At 37.9% G+C, this 11079-nt stretch overlaps 1 protein-coding gene across 2 annotated transcripts in view; it reads left to right on the top strand.

Moving 5' to 3' along the window:
• The first annotated feature begins 4760 nt into the window (after positions 1 to 4760).
• Positions 4761 to 11079, top strand: part of MAEL (maelstrom spermatogenic transposon silencer) — a 34198-nt gene continuing 27879 nt past the window's right edge. The window contains exons 1-5 of one of the 2 annotated variants that reach the window (XM_011933376.1): positions 4761 to 5151; positions 5403 to 5495; positions 7003 to 7102; positions 8324 to 8479; positions 9682 to 9723. In XM_011933376.1, coding sequence (XP_011788766.1) covers positions 5020 to 5151; positions 5403 to 5495; positions 7003 to 7102; positions 8324 to 8479; positions 9682 to 9723 — 523 coding nt within the window. In that variant the 5' untranslated portion in view covers positions 4761 to 5019. The remainder of the gene's footprint in view (positions 5152 to 5402; positions 5496 to 7002; positions 7103 to 8323; positions 8480 to 9681; positions 9724 to 11079) is intronic. The other variant, XM_011933377.1, reaches the window with a different exon arrangement.

An 11079-nucleotide genomic window follows, 5' to 3' on the forward strand; every position in this document is an offset into this window, starting at 1 on the left:
TAACTGGTCTCACCATGCCCATTCTTAACACTTTGAACCCCTTCTCCAAATAGAAAACATGACGTGTTTTTTAAAAACCCTTAGATAGAGTAGATCTCAAGTGTTCTCACCACAAAACAGTATAAGTATGTGAAGTATTGCATATGTTAATTCACTCAATTTAGCCATTCCACAACATATACATATTTCAAAATATGTTGTACACAATATATACTATTTGTATCTGTCAATTAAAAATAAATAAATAAATATAAAATAGCCCCCCTAAATGAACACCAATTGTACTTAGAGCAATATTTGAGCCCCTTACAATGGTCATGGTCAAGCCCAAATCCCTGTTGATCACTCCAACCTCAGCAGGCACCATTCTTCACCTGACTAGATACAGTACAGCAACACTAACTAGTCTTCCATCTGTTCTGAAGACACACCCAATTCTTTATCACCTGAGGCTTTTACACATACTGTTCCCTCTGTGTAGAACTGTCTTCTTTCAATTCTTCACATGACTAGCTCTATTCCTTCCATCCTTTCTCATAAAAGTCACCTGCTCCTCATAGAGGTTTGTCCTGATCACCCATCTAAAAATTGGGTAGTTAAATCTAAATATGGTTTTAAAAATGTTAAAATATGAAAAAGCCATCTTGCCCAAGGTGGAGTAACAAGAAATGAATGTATCCAGTAGCTTGAAACAAAACTGCAATTACTTTTGCACCAACCTAATAAAAAAACTGGTCAAAATATATGAAACAATGTTTCCAAACACTAGACATTGGGGAGTAGAGATGAGTAACCCCTGAAAGAACAGCAGCAAACAAGGTGAGCTCTGTGATTGTCACAGGTAGCTGCCTGGAGAGAGTATCGGAATGCAGTATCAAAATGGGTTACCTAGGCAGAGCCCAGTGGAGTCTCCTTGAGTTGAGGAGATGGAGTTGGGTATCCGGGTGCGCCATAGTGGGTAGAGTTTGCAGGGCAGACTACCAGAAACAAGGGAACAGCAAAATGACCAAAAAAAAAAAAAAAAAAGGCTCTGGAGATGTGGTAAGGATCTCACTTGAAGCCTGAGCTGAATACTGATCAGTGCATGTGTGGGAAGAAACTACACAAAGCCAAAGAAAGAACAACCTGAAAGGATTACAAGTAACCATCCTTGGAATTCACATAGGACTAGAAATAGTTTGTATTCCCATCAGCCAAGGTGGAGTTTTGCTCCAAATTTTATGGAATATCAAGTACAGTACTCAGAAAGATGTTATATCAGTAGAGGAGAAAATTAGCCTTAAAGATTGCTCTAATCTCAAATAACAAGGCAGAAAAGCAAGCCTAAAAAGAGTGAAAAACAGCCTCAACTGTTTCCAAGTAACAGAACTGTGTCCCAGAACAAAGCCCAATAATGTTTATAAGAATATAGAAATATGCAGCATTAAACAGGGTAAAATTTACAATGACCAGCATCCAATCAAATGTTACCAAGCATACAAAAGAAGCAGGACAACATAACCCATAAGAAGAAAAATGAATCAGTAGAAACAGACCCAGAAATGAAACAGATAATACAATGAGTAGACGAGAATTAATGGTTATTATAATTATATTACATGTTGCAACTGTATTCCATGTTAAACAACGTAGAGGAAGGATAGACTACATTAAGTAGAGATATGCTTAAAGATTTTTAGATTTTTAAAAAGACCCAATCAACTTCTAGAGATGAAAATAAATAATCTGATATGAAAAATACACTGGATGGGATTAATGCAGATTAGATATTACAGAAGAAAGTATTAGTAAACACAAAGACACCAGTGGACACTGCAAAATGAAACAGAGAAAAAAGACTGAAGGAAAAAATGAACAGAACATGAGTAAACCGTGGGCAACTTCAAGCAGCGTAAAGGAGTAGTGAGGAAACTTTAGGGGATAGATATGTTCATTATCTTGATGGCAGTGATGGTTTCACAGGTGTACACATAAGTTTAAACTCAATAAATTGTACACTTTAGATATATTGTGTTTATTATACTTCAATCATATCTAAATGTTGTTATAAAAAAAAGCAACGTGAAATTAAAATCCCAGATGATACCAACGTGGGAAACAGAATTGGGATGGTGGTGCATGGAGTGGGAGGAAGTAATACTTTTCTAAGCTTTTTGTCTATTTGGGAAGAGGGAATGTGAATACCTATTAGCTGTGAAAGTTGTGATAAAAATGTAAGTTTTAAAACAAGTGCACTAAAATTTATGGGTAACAACAGAATGAAGAAAGATAGAATGTATAACTTTAAAACCAGTGGAAGAGAAAGTACAGCAAAAAATACTTATCAATCCAGCTAACACAGAGAAGGGAAAAATTAGAAATACAATAAACAGGCAAGAAAATGAATTGAACAAAGCTTTTTATTTCAAGAAACTAAAAAAAGAAACATAAAACAGCCTGAAGTAGAAAGAAGGAATTAATAAACTTAAGGCAGAAATGTGTGAAAAGGGAAAGAAAAACTGTAAAGTGGATCAATAAAACCAAAAGTGTTTTTTAAAAGATCAACAAAATAAACAAAATTTGATAAGTACTAAGGAAAAAACCCAAAAGGCATAAATAATATTAGGAATGAAAAGGAAGGGGACGTGTGTGTGTGTGTGTGTGTGTTTAAAATTACAATCAACTGTTACATTTGTTTTTATGCCAATGTTTTTTAAAGTCAACTTTACTGACTTTAAAATGAAATGCACATATTTTAAGTCCATAGTTTGATTAATTTTGACAAATAGATACTACTAATAGCCACCAACACCACAATGAAGGTAGAGAACATTTCTGACAACCCAGAAGGTTCCCTGTGTCAGTTCTCAATCTCCTCTTCCCACCTCCTGGCTCCAGGTAACTGCTGATCTGATTTTTATAACTACAGTTTTACCTTTTCTCAAGTTTTGTATACATTGAATCACATCCTCTGTATACTTTTATGTATGCCTTCACTCAACAAAATTTCAAAATTCATCCATGTCGAATATCAATAGTTCATTCCTTGTCATTCTTGAGTAGTAGTCTACTATATGAATGTGCCACAATTTATCAGTTCACCTGTTGATGAACATTTGGGTTGTCCAGCTTGGAGCTCTTATGAATAATGCTACTGTCAAAATTCATCTACAAGGCTTTGTGCATATCTATTTTCATTTTCCTAGAAGAATGGAATTGCTGGGTCCTATGATAAGTATAAGAAACTGTCAAGTAGTTGTCCCAACAATAATGTATGAAAGTTCCAGCTGCTTCAGATCCTTGCTATATTTTATACCAATACACTAGAAAAATCTAAATGAGATAGACACTTTTTCTAGGAAAACATAATTACAAAAATTAGGTGAAGAAAACTAAGAAAACTGAGAAGACTAATAACCATACAAAAGATATTGAAATGGTAGTTAAAGGTTGACTCACCCTCCAAAGATATGAAAGACCAGACAGTTTTACTAATAAGCTCTACCAACCTGTCAAGGAATAGATAATTCCCATCTCTTATTCAATCTGAACACAACCCTGATAACAATATTTGGTAAAGAAAATTCCACAAAATCTATACAGTTCAATATTACTATAATCAGGGAAGCCAAAATTCTATATTATGTTTTTTAAAAAATAAGCAAAGCCTCATGATCAACAATAGTTTATACTAGGAATGGTAGGATGCATCAACATTAGAAAAATCTAGCAATATTCTTTATGTTAACAAATTAGGCCAGGTTCAGTGGTTTACGCCTGTAATCCCAGCAGTCTGGGAGGCCTAGACAGGCAGATCGCTTAAGCCTGGAAGTTTAAGACCAGTCTGGGCAACATAGGGAGATCTCATCTCCACAAAAAACAGAAAAATTACCAGGGCCTGGTGGTGTGCACCTGTAGCCCCAACTACTCGGGAGGCTGAGATGGGAGGTCCTGTTTGAGCCCGGGAGGTCTAGGCTGTAGTGAGCTGAGATCATGCCACTGCACACTAGCTTGGGTGACAGGCTGAGACCCTGTCTACAAAAAAAAAAAAATTAAGAGATAAAACCGTGTGATTACCTGAAAAGATCCAGAAATTTAGCAAATTTTCAACTGCCATTCTTGATTTTAAAACATATACATACCCCATATATACACACACTTAGAAAGCTGACCCGAGAAAGGAATTTTCTCTGGGAAGCAAAATTAGAAAACCAAGAGAACCAACTAGCACGATTTAAACTAATATAAAAGATCAGTAGTGTGACTAAATACACAGGACCAACACTAAAATCAATACCTTCTCTAGACATCAGCAGTAACCAATAAGAAATATAATTTTTTAAAAGAAATTTCTCACAAAAACTCAAAATATTGTTACTTAGGAATAAAACTGACAAAAAAGAAACAGTTTTATGAGGAAATCTATAAAACTTTGAGGATATTTTAAATCTCAACCTCTTCCTCTGTGTTTCCTTCTAACACTTATTTTTAAATGTACTTTTAAAAAATTCGGTTTTGTTGGTTCACTGGTTTTTGTATCCTCTCCCCTCATTCGATTGTAAACTTGAGGGGCAAGGAAAACCTTATTTGTCATGTTCCTCATACTGTCCCCCTCAACACTTTTCACAGTGCTTGGCACAAAGCTAGCTGGCCCTTTGTACCTGTAAAACACGGAAACACCCTCAGCTCCTCTTTTCCTCTAACCTACTTTGTCGCACATTACGCAATAATGTACAGCAATTGCTCCAGGCCTCCCACGTGACAATGCCTCCGCCTGCCTCGCACCCAGCCAATCAGAGCACTTGCCACCTGCGACCGCGCTCTCCCCCCACCTCACCTGCAAGGCGGCACGAGCCAGAATCTTCCAGTCTCAGGCTGTTTGTCCCCCCAGCGGGGCAATGCGACTGCGCGCCCCGTCCTGATTGGCCGAGAGTTGTGGGCTGCGTGCGCAGGCGCCTACTTCTGTTACTTAGGGCGGGAGCCCGGCGAGGGTGCCGGTGCTTTGTGCTGTCTGAGGCCGGGAAACCTGACCGCGCTGCCATGCCGAACCGCAAGGCCAGCCGGAATGCTTACTATTTCTTCGTGCAGGAGAAGATCCCCGAACTACAGCGACGAGGCCTTCCTGTGGCTCGCGTTGCTGATGCCATCCCCTACTGCTCCGCAGACTGGGCGGTAAGGCTGGAGCGGAGTGAGAGGGCTGGTCAGAGCAGTTGGGCAAGCCGGAGGGTGAGGCGGAAGGGCAGAAGGCCTCGAGGAGGTCAGGCGGCTTGGGCCTGCCAGAGGAAGAGGAAGGTCCTGGTTTGTGGTCCTGGGCAAACCGACACCAGAACCACCTCCCTGTAATGCCCCGGCATCTGCCTGCGGGCCCTAGAGCACTCGATCCTCATGGCTGTTTCTCTTCTTTGCCCTTTAATCTCCAAAAGCTTCTGAGGGAAGAAGAAAAGGAGAAATACGCAGAAATGGCTCGAGAGTGGAGGGCCGCTCAGGGAAAGGACTCTGGGCCTTCAGAGAAGCAGGTAAAGTTAACAAGGGAAGAGCCGCCATCTGCCTGGCACATAGACGTATTCAGTAAAGGCTGGATGAGTGAATGAGTGAATGTCAAGGGTAGACTCCTTTGGGGGTTCGGTTAGTGCGAAGACGACGTTCTTCTTTTGCCCTGGTGTCAGAATGCCCGTTAAAAGAAACCAGCAGCCTCCACAACTAGGGCATGCACACATTGGTGTAATTTGGTGGTGAAAGACCTAGGGAATTCCTGTTAGGAAACCTGCAGACAATACACTTTAATCAGTAGTGAGAGTGTAACATCTAGGGGTTGTACTGGATGACATCAAGGTGTCCCTTTCAACTCTTCTGTGATTAATGAGCCTTGGTGGGGGTGGGGGAGGCAGTGGGGGCTTAAAAGTAGTTTAGACCATTCTGTCGTTTTTTTCTTTAGCAAAAAATACCATTCTTTTAAAATGACACCTGAAACAAAGCCAACTGCTGTGTTTAAAATATTGGAATAACAAGACTTGGATTAGTTGGTGTATGTGTGTATGTCTTAGAAGAATTGAATAGGCTGGGCACGGTGGCTCACGCCTGTAATCCCAGCACTTTGGGAGGCGGAGGTGGACGGATCACTTGAGGTCAGGAGTTTGAGACCAACCTGCCCAACATGGGGAAACCCCAACTCTACTAAAAATAAAAATTAAAGCTGGGCGTGGTGGCAGACGTCTGTAGGAGGCTGAGGTGGGAGAATCGCTTGAACCCGGGAGGTGGAGGTTGTAGTGAGTCAGACTTGTGCCTCTGCACTCCAGCCTCTGCGGAAGAGCAAAACTCTGTCTAAAAAAAAAAAAAAAAGTTGAATTAAGTTTATTTGGGTAAATTTCTGTGTAGTAGAATGTTAAAGTACTAAATAAAATTTGTTTTCTTGTTGATTTATATCAGGAAAGTACAAGGTAATTGTTGGTGCTACCCCACCCTTTGTTTTTTCTATTCTTCCATGGTAAAATTCCATTCTTAAACTCAACATTGGATTGAAATTCAAGAGATAGTTTTATTTTGTGGATTTATGAGTAGAAACTCAGTTGAGTTTGTACTTACACTTGCAAGCCTTATTCTTACAAGATATCTCTCCTCAAAACTTAAAGCTATGGTGTATGTGTACCTCATGTGAGACTTGGAGACAACATAATCTGGTTTTGACTTTAAGTGAAAAACAAGCAACATTAGAGTACTTTGGGGCATAGTGTGCTTTTGGCCACTGACCTGGCATGTAGTAGGTGGCTTAGGATGATTACCTTGGATAATCACTAGTGGGCAAAATGGCTTTCAGTTATTTACCACTCCTCTTCTGATTCAGAATATTTATAGATTTGTTATTCTGCCTTTGGGTGTTGGTATTATTGACAGATATATTTATTCATTGGATACATTGACCTTGGTAATCTATAGGCTGTTTTGAAGTTATTTATCTAAATTTTAATATATGGTCTAAAGTGCCCAGCAAGAGTTTATGTGGCCAATCATTCTCTTCCTCTTTAGAAACCTGTTTTCACACCACTGAGGAGGCCAGGCATGCTTGTACCAAAGCAGAATGTTTCACCTCCAGATATGTCAACTTTGTCTTTAAAAGGTGATCAAGGTAGAGTAATCCTGAAATATTTTGCTTAGATAAATTTGAGTGCCCAAAACACTATATTTGTCAGTAAAAATGTTTTCTGTTCATTTTGATCCTCCATTTCAAAGTAATTAACTTCAAGTATTAAATATTGTGGTACTGACATTATAAAAGACTAGGTAATTTGTTGAAATAAAACAGGAGAGAGTGGTTTTTTGGTTTGTTTTTTTTTTTAACAAAAATCTGGTCTCTGTTTCTACCACTCCATATGTTGATAAACATAGGTATTTTTTAGACTTGTTTGTAATTGGACACTTAAATACACTTAAAAACAAAAGTAAACAGGTGGGATAAGGTTTTCAGATATATTCTACAGTGTGATGACTACAGTTACTGTATGTTTCAAAATTGGTAAGAGTAGGTTTTACATATTCACACCACAAAAAGTGAGGTGATGGATATGTTAATGACTTGATTTAATCATTCTACAATGTATACATGTATCAAAACAACATTGTACCTCATAAATATGTATATAATTATTATTTGTCAATTAAGAATAAAATATTTAAAAATCCTGGGTGGTGGAGGGGAGTTATAAAGATACAAATGAATTATAGAACTTGCCAAGAAGAGAACATAGTTAATAAGGGTCGTTGCTATTCCTTCTGGCTGGTTTTATTGTGTTCTGCCTTTGTTGAACACTGATAAACTTTTAACAGTCTTAAATGTGGCCAGTCTTGGTAAATAACACTTCACACATTCTCACATTCCTTTATTCCTTTAGAGGATTTATAGGTGGTCTTATATATATTGGTAAAATGTGAAAAAAGAATGAACTAAATTGTTCGTAGTTTTTATATTACAATCTTTCTACATTGATTCTGCTCAGCTTCGTTTCCCAAACCTTTACATATGTTGAATATGGGTCACTGCTCTATGTCATTTCTGAGATTCAGGGCTCATCTATGGCCGAATTATGTAGAGCTGGCTGCAAGTTGGAATAATTTTGTTGCTTCATGTGAAGACTGGTTACAAATCCTTGATAAGTGTAATTATAAAAATTTTGATTTCTTTATTTGGTACAGCTGATTAGTTTTCTCTTTTCCAGCTCATTTAGGAGTATAGGAACAGAAAGAAAATTGTTCTAAAACATTTTTGTTTCCTTCAACTAAAGAGGCTTTTGTGGACGAGGTAAATTTGAGACATTCATTTATTCATTTTATCTTACAATTTTTTTTTTAGCTCTCCTTGGAGGCATTTTTTATTTTTTGAACATTTTTAGCCATGGCGAGCTACCTCCTCATTGTGAACAGCGCTTCCTCCCTTGTGAAATTGGCTGTGTTAAGTATTCTCTCCAAGAAGGTATTATGGCAGATTTCCACAGTTTTATAAACCCTGGTAAGTAGTCAGAGTAGATGCTAGATCTTCAAAGTGTATGTTGTTTTTTTTTTTTAAATCTTGACTTTATTTGACAATAGTACTTTTTCTTACAAACTCATGTACAGCTGTGTTCTTAATGTAACAAGACTTCATAATACTTACTGAAAAACTGTTAGGAATTAGGTGTTGACACAGGGTTTTTTGGTTTAGGCTTTTAACCTCAAGTTACCGTTAAAATCAGATGGATAGACTATCTGAACAATTCATAGCCTGCTATTCACCTACCTATGGCCTTACATCTTGGGGATTTTCTAAAAGCTGTGTCTGTGTATCCCATGATCTTTTCTTTCTCTACCTCATCCTTCACAGCAGTTGTGACTAGGTTTTTAAACCGCTATTGCTTTGTTGCCTTGAAGAAATTATTTAACCTCTCTGAACCTATTAGCTCATCCGTAAAGTGGGGATAATACCTATTGGAGGGTTGTTCTAAGGAATAGATAAGAAATATGGAAATAGCCTAATACTTAATCGGCTCTCAGATATTATCAGCATCTCTTCTTCCTACTGTTCCATCCCATTAAAAAGCAAGGTAGGTATGAAGACATAGGATTTGATATCCCTGAAGGTAAGGAGGAAAAATGTATAGGGAGAAGAGACTGGGGACATGACTTCATTTTTAGTTTTTTCAATTATCAATTACTTTAAAATTAATTAGGACATCCCAGCACTTTTTCCTCCTCATTTTTAGATGACAGAAAAACTAATCATCCTACTCACACTTGTGAGTGTTGCTACTTAGGACAAGTCAAAGAGCTGCTTTTCCCCACATGGGTTGTAAACATTAAAAAGATAGAATTTGGGGACTGTTTTTCCTCTGAGAAATGCATATACACCTTGCCATATCAATGCCCTTGTGACCCCCTGAGGCCCATTCATGGACGTGGAGCTAAGACTCTTGTCACATGCTTTCTTTATCTAGCATTTCTTTCTCTGTAAGGAGTAACTTACTTTTAAAAGTAACTTAGACAATATACCAAATTCTTCAACAGTTTTCATACCTTTGGTTGAAAATAAACCCTGTAAAAGTTTAATCTTTTGTATTTTCATGTAATAAAAATTACCTTTCTGTGTTATAATTTGGTCATCCTGTAGAGTATTACTGTAGCACTACTAGAGGACTTTGAAATTTCTGCTTCTCAACAAGATATTTTGTATTATAGGTGAAATTCCACGAGGATTTCGATTTCATTGTCAGGCTGCAAGTAAGTATAAAGGAATGTGGTATGATCTGTGACTTGAATGTATTCATACCTGGTTAGACTTATTCCTTTAACACACAAAATATAAAATGAGAGGAAAATAACTTTAGGTTATTGTTAGAGAATCTGCATAGATGTGATAGTTGGTGTCTGTGATCTTTAAATTTTTTGTAGACTGATAGTATACTGTACCTTTTCAGGGAATTGCTGTTTTATTTTCTGTATATATCCTTTGACCTCAAGGTCAGCTGTTCTTAGTGGCTGGGTACTTAGGAAAGCCTTTTAAGAAGTCTCAGATTATCTAGATTTAGGACCATTTTCAGGGACGTCCATTTCAAATGTGTTTTAAAAGTCAATACTTCAAAAAGAGTTCTGAATTTTTTAGATGAGTAAAACAGTTTTCTAAGTATTTTGCCAAAGGGCATGACTGTATACCTAAGCCCTTGAACTTAAACCCTTTTTCTAGGAATTAGGTTTTAAGCAGTTTTCTGCTTAAATAGAATGACAATCGGAATAGGTTTATTTTTAAATGTATATTAAAAGCGTCAGTGCATAGGGACCATTTAATGATTCCTGTCCGTAAGGTAATTTTTTTTTTTTTTTTTTTTGAGATGGAGCCTTGCTCTGTCACCAGGCTGGAGTGGAGTGGCGCGAGCTCGGCTCACTGCAACCTCTGCTTCCTGGGTTCAAGCAGTTCTCCTGTCTCAGCCTCCTGACTGGCTGGGACTACAGGTGCACGCCACCGAGCCCAGCTTATTTTTGTGTTTTTAGCAGAGACGGCGTTTCACGATGTTGGCCAGGATGGTCTCAATCTCCTGACCTTGTGATCTGCCCACATCAGCCTCCCAAAAGTGCTGGGATTACAGGCACTGAGCCACTGCACCCAGCCAGTAATTTTTTTTTTAACTTAGAAATATGGACAGCTAGCCTGTAGAAGTGTTTGAAATTAAAAGTAAGTTTTTCAAATCTGCCACAACAAGCAACTATATTATAATACTTAGAACTCTGTTGTTTATAAATGAACATATTTTGGACTTATATTTGGTTGTATATTTTGAATTCCTAATATGTACTAATTCATTATTTGTTTGACTGGAATCAGGGCTGTAGGCTATGGAATAAGAAATGTAAGGGAGAATTGTTTTAGTAGTTCCTTTTTTTTTTTTTTTTTTCTTTTGAGACAGAGCTTCGCTCTTGTTGCCCAGGCTGGAGTGTAATGGCACAATCTCGGCTTGCTGCAACCTCTGCCTCCTGGGTTCAAATGATTCTCCTGCCTCAGCCTCCCGAGTAGCTGGGATTACAGACACACACCACCACACCTGGCTAATTTTGTATTTTTAGTAGACACGGGGTTTCTAC

This window comes from Colobus angolensis, unplaced genomic scaffold (assembly GCF_000951035.1).
Source record: "Colobus angolensis palliatus isolate OR3802 unplaced genomic scaffold, Cang.pa_1.0 Scaffold126, whole genome shotgun sequence".
NCBI lineage: Eukaryota > Metazoa > Chordata > Mammalia > Primates > Cercopithecidae > Colobus > Colobus angolensis.